We start from the raw sequence: 19,082 nt of genomic DNA, 5'->3' as shown, positions 1-19,082 counted from the left end.
TTCTCTGAAATATAAATCGAAAAGCCTTGAGATGTGATTCCAAATATAATCAGCAAATGGATGTGGTTGCATGCTTTTCTCAAATCTTTGTATTATTTTCCTTTATTACTCAAGTCACAACAAGGGCTTTTTGGTGAGTAAAAGGAGGTGATTGTGTCTAATAGTTGAGTAGAGGCAGGACACAGGTCATCTCACCAGCCCTGGGCTTCTCTTAGTGGGCACCATCGTGAGTACGAGGACTGCTGACCGCCAGTAGGGGGCATTCTTACATCCCTGTTATGCTGTGCCTTCTCACGGTTTCACGTCGGTAATGGAGTCTTGTCAGGGGAAGGAAAAGGATAGATTGTTCTGCTCTCCTATCTTTGACTCCAAGGCCATTACAGTATAAGAGGTTCTGTCAGGTATCCAGCTTTTAAAATGTCTTACGTTTAAAACCAGAGGAGGAATGAATGAGACTAAGCTTTGCCTTCCTGACAAATGGAGAAAAATGGATGTTTATTGTAGAAACAAAATGAACAGCTCTGGTATAAACTAGATTCTCAAGGTCATAAGATCCTCTGAGTTATGGGAAAACATTAGAAAAAGGAAAAAAAAATAATGGTAACAATGTTCAGTAACATTTATTAAGACCTACTGTGTCTCAAGTCCCTGTCTCAACACTCAACAGGAATCGTTCCACTTCACCAGAATTCTAATAGGGAAGAATGACTATTATCCCAATTCTTCCATGTGCTAAAACTGAGACTAGACAAGTAACTTGCTTAAGGTCATAGAGCAAATTAATGTCAAACTCAGAAATTGCCAGGGTTTTTTTTTCTTCTCATATATTTCATTTCTTCATTTTTCATAAAGTTTAGAGCCATTGGTAAAATTTGGATATGTTTCAAATACGCAGATTTAAATAATATCACTAATAATAAATTTAATATTAAAATCATATTTAACATTTTATATAGGGTCCTCACAAGATCCATTATCTAAGTGAATAGTTTTATTTTATAAAAAACACAAAAAGAACCAGAAAGAAAAATGGATTTACCCAAGATTATACAAGAAGATCATAAACAGGCAGGAATTAGAGCACAGGTCTGCTGACTTTGAGTCCAGTGCTTTCCCAACCAAAAGATACAGCTTCCTTTTTCAGAGAAGTTGAGCTTTTTGGAACCAACTCTGTGTAGTTTGATATAATTTACAGAGTTTAAAAAAAATTAGTAATTTTTAACAGACATCTTAAAAATCATCTTGAATATCACAAAATGCTAAACTTCCTGGGTGAGAGAATTCTAGCAGGGGGAAGAAAGCTTTAAAATTGAGTGGTTGGGCATAGAGCAAAGAGCAAGTGAGGTCAAGTCTTTAAGCTTATAATTTTGCAGAGTATCCCCAGGAGTGATTTGACGTCGTGGGGAACATTTTGTGATCTGACCTTTTCCAACCATTGCCTGCAGTTGCCTGAATTTGGATGTTCTTTTTCCAGCTGCTTTCAAAGCTGTTTTAGAAAGCTTGGTATTCTGATAACATTAGGTTTCTCAACTTCTGTGGAGTCTTTTAAGAAAATGTCCGTGCCTGGGTTAGATTAATCAGGTCTGGCCTCAAACACAAAATTATGCCAGGCCCATCAGATGAATAAAAACAAGAAATTACAGTGTTTCTACTGACATGGTTATTTCTCCAGAAAAGTTTTCTGGGCTTGAATTAAAATCATTAATAACATTTTTCTTTTTGCCTCCGGATTTTGAAACCATCTGTGAGATACATGCATAAATCCAACAGATAGAATTCAAATACCATCTTTATTGCTGGTAGCACTGATTTGGAAGATTCGTATTATTTCTTATCCAAATCTAATTTTTGGGATTACCCAACTCAGAGGAGAAGTTGGTGTACAAGACCAACTACTTGCCTGGAATAGCAGGCTGGCAACAATTGAGGACCTAAAGTAGGGACTGAATGAGACCAACTTCTGGATTAACCTCTAAAAATTAGTCCATGACTTGACTCAGGAGATGTTACCAAATGGAGAACAGATGTAAGAAATTATTAGATCTATCGAGTAAGGAAACTCCTAAGTGGGCAAGCATCTCAATTTTGCCTATCAAATAACAGAATGCATGAAGTGGGAGAAAGAGTGAAATCTCTTCTTTCTGGTACTTTCTAAAAGGATGGAAAATAGAGGGAACTGTAGCTGCCCATGGCCAAAGACTCCATTTTTCATGGACAGAACTGTGGACCATGCCTTTTCATATTGGGAAATTCTTGTTTCTTTCAGCAGGTTGCAAGTAGGATTTCTATTCTTTTCCTCTGTGAAGTGCGGTCTCATCATGTATATGTCAGAATGGCAAATGTAACATTGACCCCTTTTCTGTGGCTCTGGGATTACAACTGTGACAAATCAGTTATAATCTGTAATTACAAGGAGCAAAAAAAAAAAAATCCTTCATTATCTAGCACTTACCTATGGTGGACTGGAAGTTAACAATTACCGTTTTTCTTAGGATTTCTCAAATATCCAGCCATACCTCTATTAAGCCACTTTACTTTTCTTATATAAAGTTGTCAAATTTAACTATACTATGGTATAGTTATTCTTATATTCTTATATCTATTCTTATATTCTTATATCTATTCTTATGGTATAGTGCTTCTTATTGGTCTCTCTCTCTCTCTCTCCTGAGCTGTTGAAAATACTTCTAGTCAGCAACTTAGAGCCAAGAAAGCAAAATTGCTGGAATAAAAATTCACATTTTAAAATTTCCCCCAAAATGGGACTTCTCAGAGAGAGAAATTAGGAGATCTGGTGGTGTTGCAGTAATACTCTACATGAGGACTAACCATACATAAAAGGATATTTTGTCACCTTTGACTGCCAAGCCATGTTGATATGTAATTAGTTCATACTTCAGTGTCATGTTGAACAGAAGAGATGATTTTTGTGACGCAAATCTGTGACCTATGTTAAATGATAGTATTAATGATGTTCATGGATACAATGACGTCCATATAAATAAGAATAAGACTGAATGCTTTACTATTATTCCTGATGGTTGCAGGTAGCCTTTTGACATAGGATAAAAACATTTCACTTAAGAGGAATCTTACTTACTAATACTATAGAATACCAATACCAATCTTCTTTGATGGGTCTTTAAGAGGATAAAATTGGTGGATATGGATAAATTCTAGGACCCTTTCTAACCAATTCTCTTTTGGATATGGAGTACTATTTCTTCTATGTTTATATGTGCCAGAACGGTGTTAATAATATGACAAAGATTATGCTACTATGTAATAATATATAACATGTATACATCATCTCTGAAAAATTACAAAGCACTTTTCCTACCATTAGCAAATGTGGTTTTCACAACAGCCTTAGGTATGTTTATCCTTATTTTCCTGGGAGAATTTAAACAACTGGATTCTGTGTTTTTTCTGCTACCACAACCTATTCTGCACTTATATAAAACATGTTTAGTATCTAGTCAGATGTTTGTAGGAGTTAGATTTAATTATGCTGAGAAATTACATTCCTTTTGGATGGATCATTTCTATCTTCAGTTTTAGATTTCTGAGCCAGAGTTGTTTTATTTATATGAATCTCAAGGTGAATTTATTTGCTCTTTGCTACTATTTGCTATTTGTTGGAATCTGGTAATGGACTCCAAATAATGAATTGTATTACAGAAGGTTACAATGAGCTAAGAAACTGTGGCTTCTAAAGCATGTGAAGAAGAGGAGTGATTTACACTATTAAATCTAGTAAAGAGAATTTTCTAGTACAGAACTGCAGAGAACTAAGATATTAGCAAAATTTAGATTCACTGTGTAAACCTAGAGGAAACCACTGATCTCTGGAGGCTTTACAAATATTAGGCTTCCTTTTATCTAAAGCTGTTCTCCAGGAGGCCAACTCTAGTATGGTTGAGTTTCCATCCTCCTAAAAGTAATATGCCTATTACATAAGGTTCAAGAGCAAAAAAAAGGAATTTTTCTCTTTGTGGTTGGGACCCCCAGTTATCCAAACCAGCTATATTAACTACATTCAGTAATTGTTCAACTTTCTGCTTTCCCTCCCCCACCTCCTTTATTTCCGTGATCCTAACCATTGGCTTAAAATGAACAGGCCATTTACTACAAAAGGAGTATTGCTTTGGGAAGCAGGAGTCAGGGGTCTGCCACTAGGTAGCTCTGTGTCCTTGGATAAAACACCAATCTTCTTTGATGGGTGTTTAAGAGGACAAAATTGGTTGATATGGATAAATTCTAGGACCCTTTATAACCAATTCTCTTTTAGATGTGAGTACTATTTCTTCTATGCTTATATGTGCCAGAATGGTATTAATAATATTACAAAGATTATGCTACTTTGTAATAATATATGACATTAATGGGCCTTTTATTATGGGCCAGGAATTATACCAAGCACTTCACATATATTAACTCTTTTTAGTTTAGTATCACAATAACCCTGTGAGGTGGGGTTTTTTACTATCCCTATTTATACGTAAGGAAGTTGAGACTCAGAGAATTAAGGCACTTTCCCCAAATCACACAATCAGTTAGTGGCAGAAGTAAGGCTTTTGAACCTAGCCAGTCTGACATCAGAGCTCTTGTAGTGGACACACTTTTAAAAAAAGATTTTATTTATTTATTTGTCAGAGAGCGTGTGAGCAAGCACACAAGCAGGGGGAATGGCCAGCAGAGTAGGCAGAGGGAGAAGCAGGCTCCCCACAGAGCAAGGAGCCCAATGTGGGGACTCGATCCCAGGACTCTGGGATCATGACCTGAGCCGAAGGCAGATGCTTAACCAACTGAGCCACCCAGGTGTTCCTGTAGTGGACGTTTTGATGACCCCTCCTTCCCGTCTTCTCTGAGCTGGTGTACCCATCCTCCAGGTGCTGTAAGAGGTGGCTGCTGACAGCCCACCACTGTCCCCTTCTCTACAGAACTGCATTTGGCCAAAATAGAACCACCTCAACTAGGAGATTAAGGCCACTCCACCACAGCCTTCAGAGCGCAAATGATGGCTGCTCTTGCCTCGAGGGGGCACTTTGTGGTACAGTTTGTTCCAGAACCTACTAGAAGTTCTCCTACTTACACTTAGCTTTTTTTTCCACCTCCTGGTCTTGCTTCCTTCCCTCACTCCCCTTCTTCTAACAGTTAAACCCCAATAAGTCACTCACCCTTGCAGGAATTCTTGACTCTACCTCTGCTTCTAGGAAATCTAATTTGATGCAGCTCCTGGTCTTCACCACAGTTTTATGCTCTCTTTGCTCAGTGGAGAAGTCAGAGGGAGTCTTTAAAAGATAGATTTAGCCTAGAAAAAAATTATAAATTACACCTTTAATTTTTCACTGTAATTTTTCCAATTGCTATTTTGTTTTTTGCAACATATGAGCTTAGAGAAATAACAGATGAAATAAAACTGGTGAAGTTTTGAAATGAAAACACATCTACCTATTAGACTTAAGGTGAAAGACTGATCTCTTTCAGCAGCCAAGCCCCTTTGTTCTCCCTCTCATTAATTGGATCTGGTTGAGAAACTCAAATCACCAATCGATTCTTTAATAAGCATAATGTGGTCACTCTGATATAGCTGATTTCCCTTCCCTTTTTTCTTCTTGGCAAGCAGTTAAGATTGCTAACAGCTCATTGTGACCTTATATTCACATCTCTGGAGATTAAGTTTAGCAAGGTATCCAGTAAAAATATTTCCAGAAGCAATAATTTCTAAAGTGAAGTTTTAATATTTCAAGAGCTCATGTTGATCTCTGTCTTGGTCTTAAATGTTTTTTGGTATAGGGTTCACCCAGGGTTTTCTTCATTGCTTTCTAAGCTAAAACATTTATGCATTTAACAAATAATTGTTGCGCTCCTTCTGTGTACCAGGCACTGTACTAGATGCTGAGACTAAAATAGCTAACTAAGTATAGCTACTTCCCTCATGGAACTTGGGAACCAATTGAATATTATAATCTAATAGTCACACCAATCATAATCTTTAAATTGTGATCAGCTCTCTAGCTGTCATATGATACTATGAGGTTTTACTGAAGACATTAGATCTATTAAGGACTTCTTTGGTGATGGAATAAATTGACACCTGAAGAAAGAATTAAGTTAAAGAAAAGCTGGGGGTATTAGATTTTGAACCAAGAGAATCAGCATGTGAAAAGATCCTAAGGCAAGAAGTAGTGGGGACATTTAAGGAAACACAATAACACCAGCTGGAATGTGAGGAAATACTATTTAAGATGAGGCTAGAGATGCAGTCAGGGGAAAGACTATACAAAATCTTAAAGGACAAATTAAAGGATTTTAGTGTGTCCTGATTTCAATGGACACTTATTGAAGGGTTTGGAGGAGTGTGTACATGTGTGACATGAACATAGGAACGGGGGTATTCCTGAAATTGGAGGTAACATGGCAAATGAAGACAAAAGAATGAACAGTACCTATTCTCTTAGGAGAATAGAAAGTAAATCAAGTTGGGTGGGCATTAAAGGGGGAAATCATAAATGGTGTGAGATACAGCAGGGATGGACCAAGGGTAAAATGGACCAGAAACACATGCTAAGCAGTATGGATTTTATACTGAAAAACTTGAAGGGAATGGAATAAACAGAGGTAAATTTTAGAAAGATTTGTCTAAACTAGCACTGTCCAATTGAGCTTTCTATGATGAAGTAGCTTTCCTGTGATCTATACTATCATAATACATATGTAGTTACCGAGCACTTGAAAATGGCTTGATGAATGGGGGGATAGATTTTTAAATTTTATTTAATTTTGTATTTTACTTAAGGTAACTACCATCTTAGCACAAGTCTAGTCATCATACAGAGTATATGTGTGTGGTATTGTGGTGGTGCTGGGGACATTTGGAAGTTGGAATGAGGAAAAGGAGATGTGCGAGGAATCTGGGAGAGAGAGGTCAGGAAGAATAAAGACAGAAAAATCATACTAATGGGAAGTGAAAGTATTTGATTTACTTTGTCTACATGAAGGGAATAATGAGAAATGTCTAGGTTAAATTCAGATTATAGACCGCCTCCCGTGCCAGACTAAGGGGCTTGGACTTTCTGTGAAGAGGAACATGGATCTCTTTAAGGTTTCAAAGATTGGAATTATTTAAGTAGAATTTCCAGAAATGTGCTTGCCAGAGACTTCATTTTATTATGGTGTGTAAGATAAATTAGCATGTATATTTTTTGTTAGAGCCCTTGTGCCACTGAGTAGTGATGCTATATCCCTATGTCTTCTTAGCCTGAGGACTCCTTGATGGCAAGAATTACAGTTTGGCTATGTTTTCCCTTCCGACCTCACAGGACCTAGTTGCTGGAAGAATACTGAATGTAATTCCAGAAAAGTTAGTAGGGGCCTCGGACACCACTGGGAATGGTGGGCAGGTGATGGATGCAGAAACACATGGGAGTGGCATGTGTAGAAGTTAACTGATTAAACTTGAAAGTCATTACTTACCCATAATGCTCTAGACTCCATAAGCTCAGGGACTGTGATTCTGCCCAAGGATTAGGTATTCTACTCATTCTTTTGGGAACACAGCAAACCTGGAGAAAAGTGTGTTGCCAATTAAAAGGCAATTATTTACAAAGCATTTTTGGGGCAGGGTTTATTCCAGATATCTTGAAGTTAAATATTTTTTAAAAGATATTTTCTGGAGCACCTGGGTAGCTTAATTGGTTAAGCATCTGCCTTTGGCTCAGGATCAGGATCCCAGGGTCCTCGGGTCGAGTCCCATGTTGGGCTCCCTGCTCATTGGGGAGCCTGCTTCTTCCTCTCCCTCTGCTGCTCCCCCTATGCTCATTCATGCTCTCTCTCAAAAAAATAAAATCTTTATAAAAAATATTTCCACAATATCTTTCAAAAAGTCAATGTTTACCCCTACCAAAAGTGTGTAGCTCTTAGTTCACATCTTGTCTGTAGTTCCTGCTATTGTAATAGGTTAAAAGTGAAATACTATTCTTTTACTTGGCATTTCACTGATCACTACTGAAGTTGATAATCTTCATATATCCATCAATTATCCATTTTTTAACCTAATTAAAAATTTGGGTTTCTTTTCTCAATGATTAATGGGAATTTTTATGTATCAGTGATATTGGCCTTCGATTTCTTATTTTGTAGATCTATTATTTAAGTGTTGTATTTTCCTTTTAAAATTTTCTAAAGCATTCTTTTAACTTTTTTAAAAGCTGTAGATTGATTGATTGATTGATTTAGCAAACTCTGTCCCCAGTATGGGGCTCAAATTCACAACCCCAAGATCAAGAGTTGCATGCTCTACTAAGCCAGACGGGCACTCCTTAAGTTTTACATGTTAAATGTGTAAATATTTTTCCTTTATGCTTTTTATGTGTCCCCAAATGCAAATGTAGCCAACAACTCTCTTGCTTTCCTGTGGTCAAAAGCAACCTCATAGAAGTATACCACACATTCAAGTATTTAATAAGGGGTGATATAGTTAGATCTAATGCATTGTTTCAACATGTCTCTGTCTATCTGAATTGTAGTCAGAGAGAAAATTATCTTGTTCCCTCTTAATCTATTTAATTTAGAATCAGTTGTGAGAATCCATAGGTCTTAATCTCCATACTTCCTAAAATAGAGGGCTGTATGCATACCAGTGATTCAGAATATTTGTTAACTTAAGTAAAGAGACTAGAGAAAGGAATGTAAAGAAGAGCATAACACTAACACTATTGTGAGCATGAGGAGAGCCTAACGCTATTTTGTCTTTAAAGTCAATCTAGTAGAATAATATAAGTTCTATTCAACTATATTTAAGTGGAGTAAGAATCATGAGTGAAGGAACAAAGGGAAATCGTTTTTTTTTTTTTTTTCGCCAACCTGACAAGGTATTGATGATGTTGAGATAATGTATGCAAAACATTCAGCCCCAGTCTCTGTGTATGGTAATTCTCATTCCAGGTAATCAGAAAATACTTCTTGTCATTATTTCAGGTGTTCATGGGGTAGAAGATTTTTCTACCACTGGAATGGTTAAGATTTTAAGAAATAGTTTTGCACCACAGTTAAAAAAAATTGGAAATCATCGTTCATTAACATTGATAGTCTCTTCCTAAAACCAGATATGAGAAGCTTAAAAAAGATAAGGAAAGAATGGACTTCAGTGGGTGTTATTCAAATTATATGTCTTCTCTTTTTAATCATAGCCTGTGTCTATGACATTCTAAATTAAGACACAAACAGGGACCAAACTAATTTATTAAGTGCTATGACTTTAAATATCATTTGTTAGACTAAATCAATAGAAGGAATATATTTGAAGTGGCTGAAATAACCACTTTTGACTTGGTTGGCATTTAAACCTTTTGGGCTTAGGAATCACTGATGTGGCACTTTCAGGGGTTTTGATTTTATAGACTCCTTGACCCAGAGTTTTTAAAAATACAAAAAGGGACGTGGCCTTAGAGATAAGACAGGCATCAGGCTGTCACTGTGAAGCTGCTTTGCTTTTAAATGGACTGTTCCCAAGTTTGAATTCATAATCTAGTGGCAGAAAAGCTTTGGATTTGCTGGCAAAGATGAATGATGCTCAGAAGCTATTACCTTCAAATAGAAATTGATGGATAAATAGGGTATGGACGTTTAGATTATGACCTAAAGGGAAGTGGAGTATTGACTTGAGAAAATTATCTTGTCAACTTGAGACAAAATTAAAGTTCACCTTTAAAGGAGTCAGATCATTAATGCCAAAGTGTAGATTCTCATTCACTTGTCTGATAAGTAAAAAAAAAAAAAAAAAGTTACTAAAATTATCTAGATTTATTTAAAAATATTATAATTTGTAAAGTCTCACTTAAACATGTTTAAAATATGCAGAAAACTCTCAAGGACTCTGAAAATAAGGAGAAAAAGCACCACTGAATATTACTGTTTAAAAAGAAAACCTCTCCTGTTTTTCCTATCTGGAGTATGAGAACTTGCATTTGCCTATAGTATTCTGATCAAAGAAACAGGAAAGAAACAGACATTAATAGGGATCATCTCAAATTAAGTGTCTTTATTCCACAATTATAGCCTGGGTCTATTAGATTGTAAACTAGAAGAAAAGCAGAGACCAAACTAATTTATGAAATGCCATGATTTTAAGTAGCTTAAGTCCAGGTAAATCAACATAGAGAAGCATAATCTCAGAAGACTAATCAAAACCTACTTACTACCAAAAAGAAATTCCCACTTTAAGTTTTCAGGGATAGTTGGTCATTAATGGCTACTTAATGATCTCTGAGAGGGAACTGATGTTCAAATGGAAGCTGAATTCCCTAATTAGTTTCTGGGTCACTACCACTGTCTTAACCAAGCTTGACTCAGACAAGTGACAGTACATCAATTCGCCAAAGGCAGTGTTAAGAGGTTTTTATAACTACACTTAGGAAACACTGCAGGGTTAGGGGGAGAGTCTTTACTCCTTGGAAGAGTAGCCAATGGAGGGTTTTCTGTCTCAGCAGCTTGGAAGGCTGTGGAATGACACTTGTGTGTAGGAAGGAAGAAATGGACTGAGGAGTGAGAACTCACTCTGCTAAGTCAATCTTCTGTGCATGAGGCTTTTAAAGTACTTTATTTTCAAATCAAATCTAAATCAGCCAAATAAGTAGAGAAACAGGCACAAAGCCAAATAATTAATTGAAAGCACAGAATTTGGATTTGTTCTTCATGTGTTTTAGGACAAATTATAATTTAGTAAAGAAAAAAAGCAACATTTGAAAAGTGGTCTCATGTTCATCTCACACTGCAAGAGCAGATATAATCTTTGACACTAATATTCCCTAAGAGTATGTAAGAAAGCATAAATATATAGTAACTGGGACATGTCTCCATAGTATATTATCTAAAAATTTTAATATATTATTTAAAATTTTTAATGCTCTGAAATTAAATGCACTTTGAATCATATAAGATGAAAAAGATGGACTTTTTAAAAAATTAGAGACATTAAATTGTGTCACATTAAATTGTTCTCATGCATAGCCATATGGTTATTCTTTGACTCCTTTATTACTCTACTCTGAGGATTATTTACATAAACTCTGTTTTTAACCCAATGTTCCAGAACACATCTTTTTGAGTTTTGTGTTTTTTTCCCCTCTATGTTTAAATTTATAAATGCATTCTTTCTTTTGATCATTTATTCAACAAATGGTACTGAATACCTATTGGGAGCACTGTTCGTGAACTCGTGCAAATAAATTAATTCTAATAGGAGAGAGATTAAGAAAATAGCCACACAAATGAGAAATTAAGAATTGCAGTAAGTGGGTGCCTGGGTGGCTCAGTTGGTTAAGCGACTGCCTTTGGTTCAGGTCATGATCCTGGAGTCCCAGGATCGAGTTCCGCATCGGCCTCCCTGCTCGGCAGGGAGTCTGCTTCTCCCTTTGACCTTCCTCCCTCTCATGCTCTCTCTCCACCATTCTCTCTCTCTCTCTCAATAAATAAATAAAAATCTTAAAAAAAAAAAAAAGAATTGCAGTAAGTGCCATGAAGGAAAACCCTATGATTCAATGAAAACATTAGAAAAATGTCTCAGCACAGGAATTTGGTTATAAATGGAGTAAAACTGGCATTTACTAGTGTCAGGCACCAGTATATTCCTCTATGGCTTGTATAGAGAAAGGTCCTGAGAACAGGAGGAAATTGTTACAAACCTTAGGGTTTATTGCAAGTAAGAGAGGCAGGGTGTGGAAACACTGTCCCTCTCCCTCCCCACCAAACAAGAAGTTTTATATTATATATATTAAGCAGGCAGAGAAGGCACCCTCCAGAAACACCTGAAAGAAGAAAATATTATCAATATACTCAAAATGTTTCCTTCCATCTGGTAGTCACATTACTTATAAAAGGATCATAACTCCGTTTAGTTTGGGTTTTTGTTTTTTAACTGAAAGGGGAAGAAGATAGTTTTCAACATACCCCTCGTATAGAACTCTGAATTTAAATGTGTGAACATGAGAGCTGAATATATGCTCATTTTCAAAAGCTTTGCAGTTTTTTATTGACGTATAAATGACATAGAGTATCCTATTTGTTTTAGGTATATATCAGGTGATTTAATATTTTTATACATTACAAAACGATCCCCACAATAAGTCTAGTTACCATCTGTTACCATACAAAATTATGACGATATTATTGACTACATCCCTATGGCTTATTTATAACTAGAAGTTTGTAGCTCTTAATCACCTTTACCTATTTCACCTACCCCCAACCCTTCCCCACTCTGGTAATCAATAGTTTGTTCCCTGTATTTATGAGCCTATTTCCATTTTGTTTTTTTAGTTTGCACATATAAGAGAAGGCAGTATTTGTCTGTCTCTATTTTACTTAGCATTATACCCTCTAGGTTCATCCATGTTGTCACAAGTGGCAAGATTTCATTCTTTGTTTTATGGCCGAGTACTATTCCATTGTATATATATATATTACATCTTTATCTATGAATGGAACACCTAGGTGGCTTCCATATTTGTAAGTAATACTGCAATGAACACAGGAATGCATATATCTCTTCAAATTGGTGTTTTTGTTTTCGGGTAAACATCTAGAAGTAGAATTGTTGGATTGTATGGTATTTCTATTAATAATTTTTTGAGTATCCTCCACAGTGTTTCCCATCGTGGCTGTGCCAATTTACTTTCTCAGCAACAGTGCATGAGGATGGTTATCTTTTCTCCCCATCTTTGCCAACACTTGTTATTTTTTGTCTTTTTGATAATAGCAAATCTGGCATGTATGAGGTGATATATCACTGTGGTTTTAATTTGCATTTCCCTGATGACAGTGATGTTGAACATCTTTTCTTTTGCCTGTTGGCAATATGTATGTCTTCTTTGGAAAAATGTTTTTTTCAGTTCCTCTGTTCATTTTTTAATTGGATTTTTTATATTAAGTTATGTAAGTTCTTTATATATATATTTAGGATATTAACCCCTTATCAAAGACATCAATTGCAAATATCTTCTCCTATTTCAGTAGGTTGCCTTTTCATTTTGTTGATGGTTTCCTTCACCATGCAAAAGCTTTTCAATTTGATGTAATTCCATTTGTTTATTTTAGCTGTTGTTGCCCTTGCCTGACACTGGTCCAAAAATATATTACTAAGACTGATGTTGAAGAGCTTCTTGCCTATATTTTCTTCTAGGAGTTTTATGGTTTCAGGTCTTAATTCAAGTCTTTAATCCATTTTGAATTTATTTTTTTATATAGTTTAAAGTAGTCATCCAGTTTCGTTCTTTGGCATACGGCTGTCCAACTTTTCTAACACCATTTATTGGAGACTGTCTCTTCCTCATTGTATATTCTTGCCTCCTCTGTCATTGATTGACAATATAAGCGTGGGTTTATATCTGGGCTCCCTATTCTAAATGCTTTCCAAGTTTGATAAGTGCTGGCATGATGCTCTGTTCTGTTCCAGGAGATTATGTGGTCATGTCTGTCTACTTTGACCTGAGCAGAAGGATGGGATACTTCACCATCCAGACCTACATCCCCTGCACACTCATTGTTGTCCTATCCTGGGTGTCTTTCTGGATCAATAAGGATGCTGTTCCAGCCAGAACTTCCTTAGGTGAGACACATTTCTTTTTCATTTAGCGTTCCAAGATAAGTATCCGGTATCAGTAATCTTCATTCCCCTTTCTAAGTTGATGTGCTGTTAATTGAGTCAGCAATTACATAGAAATGCCATTATTTTATTTTAAAGAAAACTAGCATATTAAAAAAAGGTGTTCAAAAGTTTTCCAGTTCTAGTTTTCCTTAATTACCTCGATTCGCTTTCTTTAGTAAATTCTCTTAATAAATTTAAGTTTGACTAGGAAAAAAAAAACAAATTTCTAATTTCAGGAGATTTTGCATTTTGGTCTCTGGGCAGTTATTTCCAGAGCTGCTCACACAAGCTCATGAGAGCTGGTTGTGTTTATTCTTTCCAGATGTATTGAGAGATGTCACATTGGTAGATTGAAGTCAGCCAAGGTGAAAGTATTAACATCATAGAAATAGGCAAACACTAAAAATCAGGACCGCCTTTTTTTCCCCTAGAGTCAACTGTTACACATTTATCAGCACATGACTGGCTCTTAATTCCAACATCCATAATTATCATAATGACATTTGAAGATGTACATACACAGCAATTGGCTCTAACCATTGAAAATATTTTGGGAAAAATACCTGTGACATTTTGGGAATACAGCCCCTCCCCACCTCAAACACATACACTTTTAAGATTATTTGCATCTTTCTTGATGTATTATATATAGAGATACTTAGATTTTCACATTTTTTTTCTCATGTAAGGAAGAAGTTTCAAATAGATTATTACAAAGCCACAGACTCACAAGGACATTGGAGTCTAAGTCCATGAATGTTAAGTAGTTAACTAAGAATTAAGCTGTTGAAAGATGAATTATACAATCACAGTCCTCTTTTATCAGCTATGTGAAAACTAGAACCACATCTCTTGCCCGCTCTTTGACTAGTGAGTAAATATAATTGCAGTAGTTAAGAGCTCCGGTTTTAAAACCCAATAAATCTAGATTTCATCCCACATGTATAGTATGGCTTGAAAATGCTCTTTAGTTTCTATAAATCATATTTTCCTCAAATGTGAAGCATATATCATTTTCTGTAGGGTTTTGTTAGATTAATCTAGGTTAGGTACAGAAAATACTTAAGAAAAGAAGGTATTCCACGCAACATGCACAAAACATACTAAAGCATTAGAAATGTTAGCAACTACAGTTGACCCTTGAAATATGTGGGGGTTAGGGGTTCTAACTCCACCTGAGCAGTCAAATAAGCCACGTATAACCTTTAACTCCCCCCAAACTAATAGCCTATTGTTGCCTAGAAGCCTTACCAGTAACACATATATTGTATGCCACATGTATCATGTACTGTATTCTTACAATAAGAGAAAAGCAAATGTTATTAAAAAACTCATAAGAGAAAATTCATTTATTGTACCGGGCTTTATTTGTTGAAAAAATCTGCAGATAAGTGGACCCATGTAATTCAAACCCATGTAGTTCAAGGGTCAACTATATATCATTTTCTGACAAAATGCTCTGTACCAGGTTATTAAAACTGAGGGCAAAAGAGATTACTGGGAAGAAGACATCATTTGCATGTTTGTCCTCTTCCAAACCTAATTTAGTCTCCCATCTGTTTCAAAATAATTTTGCTTGGACTTTTCTGTTATATGCGGTACATTGTTACAAGTCCTATTCAACACTTAGAATATCTTGTTTACTTCTACCAGCTGAAATAAACCCAAAGTATGTCGAGCCTATTGCTTTAGGACTATTGTCATTGTGAGTAGACTGTATTGCCTTATATGCTTACATGTCTGTCTCTCACATCAGAATGTAGATGTTTTTTCATTCCCAGTATAGTGCTTGGCACAGAGCTGGTTCTTCATTGATTATTCAAGTAATGTATGCTCTTATGAATGGATGGAACAAATGCATTAATACATTCCAATCTACCCATACCAAAAATATTTTAAGAAAAAGATCTCAAATCAATCTCTTCTCTTGAAGTCCAGACTTCTGCTGGTCAAACCTCTCTTAAGGCCACTTTGGTAATTCATTTCAACCAGTCATTAAATGAGCCCTTACTGGCCAAAACTGCTGTAGGAGAAGGGATCAAGGTGAGTGAGCTAAAGAATGAGGAATGAGAGAGAGGCCCCTGAACAAGTAACAGGTATGTGCTGCTATTTGTTGATCTTTGACTATAAGTCACGCCTGTTTAATATAGTCCCCATGACTTTTCTACTCTTCACAACTACTTATAGAAGTTATGGTGATAATAAAAATTATTAACACATTTTGTAGGGCTAAGGAAGCAGAGGTGCTGCAAGGTTAAATGACATTCACAAGGTCACACCCCCAGCAGATAGTCTATGTGCACCTTGGCTAATGGGGCCTAGAGTTGCTCTGTGTGTGAGGCTTTGTTGAAGGCCAGTTACGGGGAAAGACGGGCAGGAGAGATAGTTTCTCTGTGTTAACTTCGCTTTCTCAGTTCTCTAGATCAGTGCTTCTTAAATTCAACTGCACATTTATATCACTAGGATGCCTTTACATGTATAGCTGCCTCAGTCCAGTCACAAAAGATGCTTATTTAAATTTTGAGAGCTTGGCCTGCATGTCAGGATTAAAAAAAAAAAAATCCCCAGGTGATTCTAACATGTGATCACATTACCTTTTCCAGTGTTTACAATTAAGCAGTAAACCAGATGACCCTAAACACCTGTGGGCCTAAAGTTCATTGTCACAGAATAGTTAAAGCCAAGTTGTTGGATGAGTGAGATAAATATACCTATACGGCTCAGACTCTTTTCTGAGCTCAGACCACAAGAGCATGGGAAGCAGTCATCTTGGGGCTTACAACACTTGAATATAGTTTGACACACAGGTGGTAGCTGATAAGCCTTAAGCTGGTAAACCTTAATCATGGTTAAATGTCAATGGATGAAACAATAAAAACACCAGGTGGTATTTTTCACATGAGTAATCTGAGGTGAGGTAGCATGCCTGAAGAGCTTACTTGATGCCAAGACTGGAGGAATTGATAAAAGCTATGGATATTTTTTCATCTATGCCAGGTAAGCCTAATCCTTTGATTAGCAAAACTGGACTTTAAAAACCACTCCCAGCTATCTTGTTGTTGGTAGGTGGATCAGTTAAAACTACCACTTACCATGCACCCACTGTTCTCTTCCCCGGGGATCCAACCAGAAACCTGAAAATATCATGAAGCTGTTCTTCAAGAGTCTTCTTTTACATTACATGGCTGTGATGAACTTCCATGTAGCCTAAATAACATCTTCCCAATTTGCTAGATAAGTTTTTAACTTACATGTTAGACATCTCAGATTTTATTTATCTACTGTAAATCATGACATTTTCACTCCTCCATAGGTCAAGTGTGGCTTGAGGCCTGAATGTGAAGTGAAGGCCAAGGTGCCCCCCATACGCAAATAATGAGTCATTGAACACCACATCAAAAACTAATGATTTACTGTACGGTGACTAACATTAAAAAAAAAAAAAAATTACTCTCCTTAAAAGTGATGTATTATCAGCTGAATAATACATGATGAGAATTCCTAGGGGCTATTGTTTATTTGTTTATATATAATAAAATTACAAATTTAAGTAATCAAAAATAAATTCTCCCCCCCCAAAATATACCAACTGTAATTATGTATAGTCAAGAACTTCTACATGAATTATTGCATGGACAACTCGAGTGAAGTTTTTTTAGTTTGAGAAGCAGACTGTTCTTCCCTAAAATAAATAGCTTACATTTATTGATACTTTACTAGGAATTTACAATTAATGAACATTACTTAACTTAATCTTCACAAGAACACTATGAGGTATGCCCCTCCCCACCGCACCCCTAGTTTGTAGTTGAGAAACTTGACCATTGCTAAGGTTCTATCATGACAATATGGGAGACCCACTGTCCATATCATCCTGAATTAGGAAAATACACTAGCTTCCAAGTGTCTGGTGCTTCATGCTGCATATTAGGTACATATTCATAGAGAGGGAATATAACAATGTGGGTCAGAGCACAGCATTTTAAGTCAGACTTTGTAGGCTTGTATCTCATCTTTCTCACCTTCTACCTTGGACAAATTCCTTATTCTTTCTGTGCTCAAGTTTTTTTCACCTGCCAAAAAAGGATAACAGTAATAATCCTCATTGTGAGGATTTTGTGGGATAATATATAAAGTACTTGAGGCAGTACCTGGTCAAAGAAAGAGATCCACTAAATGTTAGCTGTTGTTATGTACAGTTAAAACTCTATCCCACAGGCCATCAATGTGGATTCCTATTTTCAGATGTAGGATGAGTCCATCTGACCTATCATATATACACTATTCATTGATTGCTCCATTTATGCATTCAAAAGGGCTTTTATTGAGTCCCACCACTATACTTGTCTTATGAAGTCACAAGGACATTAAGATAGAGGTCCTTTTTGTCACATAATATACAGATTACAAAGGGAAATGGGCTATTCCCTAATAATAATATAGGAAAGAGGCTATGATTGTACTTTATAACTGCAGTTCCCTTGATCATACTTCTCCTCTATGAAAGGCTACTCTTTTTTTGTGCAGTTATTTCAACCAACACCAATCTTTCCCCTCTTGGGAATTTTATAACAGAAAATACACTGAGGAAACTTGATACTAAACTAAGATCTACTGACCCAAGAGAGCCACATGGTTCTTGGGCTTATTTATTCCATAACTGGAAGTTTGTACCTCTTAATCCCCCTCACCTATTTTGCTTATACCCCTACCATCTCCCCTCAAGCAAACACCAGTTAGTTCTCATGAGTCTGTATCTATTTTTGTTGTTTGCTCATTTGCACACTTTGATCTATTTTACTTAGGATAATGTCCTCTAGGGCCATCCATGTTGTCACAAAAGGCAAGATTTTTATTTTTTTCTTATGGCTGAGAAATAGTCCAGTGTGTGGTGTGTGTGTGTGTGTATACCATATTATATTTATCCATTCATGTAGTGTGGACATGTGGGTTCCTTCTATATCTTGGCTATTCTAAATGCTACTGCAATAACCATAGGGGTGCATGTAACTTCTGAATTGTTTTTGGGTTTTCGTTTTCTTCAGGTAAATACCCGGAAGTGGAATTACTGGATCATACAGTATTTCCATTTTTTGCTTTTTGAAGAACCTCCATACTGTTTTCCATAGTGGCTACACCCATTTACACTTCTAACAACAGTGTACCAGGGCTCCCTTATCTCCACATCCTGCCATGACTGTCATTTCTCGTCTTTTTGATACTAGCCATTCTGACAGGTGTGAGGTGATACTGTTGTTTTGATTTCCATTCCCCTAATTATGAGTGATGCTGAGCATCTTTTCATGAGTCTCTTGGCTATTTCTCTGAGTCTTCTTTGGAAAAATGTCTATTCAAGGGTTCTGCCCAATTTTTATTGGGTTATTTATTATTATTATTTGGTGTTGTAGGAGTTCTTTATCTATTTTGGATATTA

At 36.2% G+C, this 19,082-nt stretch overlaps 1 protein-coding gene across 4 annotated transcripts in view; it reads left to right on the top strand.

The window, feature by feature from the left end:
• The window catches only part of GABRG2 (gamma-aminobutyric acid type A receptor subunit gamma2), a 104,150-nt gene that overhangs the window by 72,974 nt on the left and 12,094 nt on the right, over window positions 1–19,082 (top strand). For 3 of the 4 annotated variants that reach the window (XM_027607056.2, XM_027607055.2, XM_027607054.2), the window contains exon 7: window positions 13,457–13,609. The exons of the other annotated variant lie outside the window; for it this stretch is intronic. In XM_027607056.2, coding sequence (XP_027462857.1) covers window positions 13,457–13,609 — 153 coding nt within the window. The remainder of the gene's footprint in view (window positions 1–13,456; window positions 13,610–19,082) is intronic. 4 annotated transcript variants of the gene reach the window in all.

Source organism: Zalophus californianus, chromosome 5 (assembly GCF_009762305.2).
Source record: "Zalophus californianus isolate mZalCal1 chromosome 5, mZalCal1.pri.v2, whole genome shotgun sequence".
Classification (NCBI taxonomy): Eukaryota; Metazoa; Chordata; class Mammalia; order Carnivora; family Otariidae; genus Zalophus; species Zalophus californianus.
Note: the sequence above shows the minus strand (reverse complement) of the source record. Positions and strands in the feature narration are given on the sequence as shown.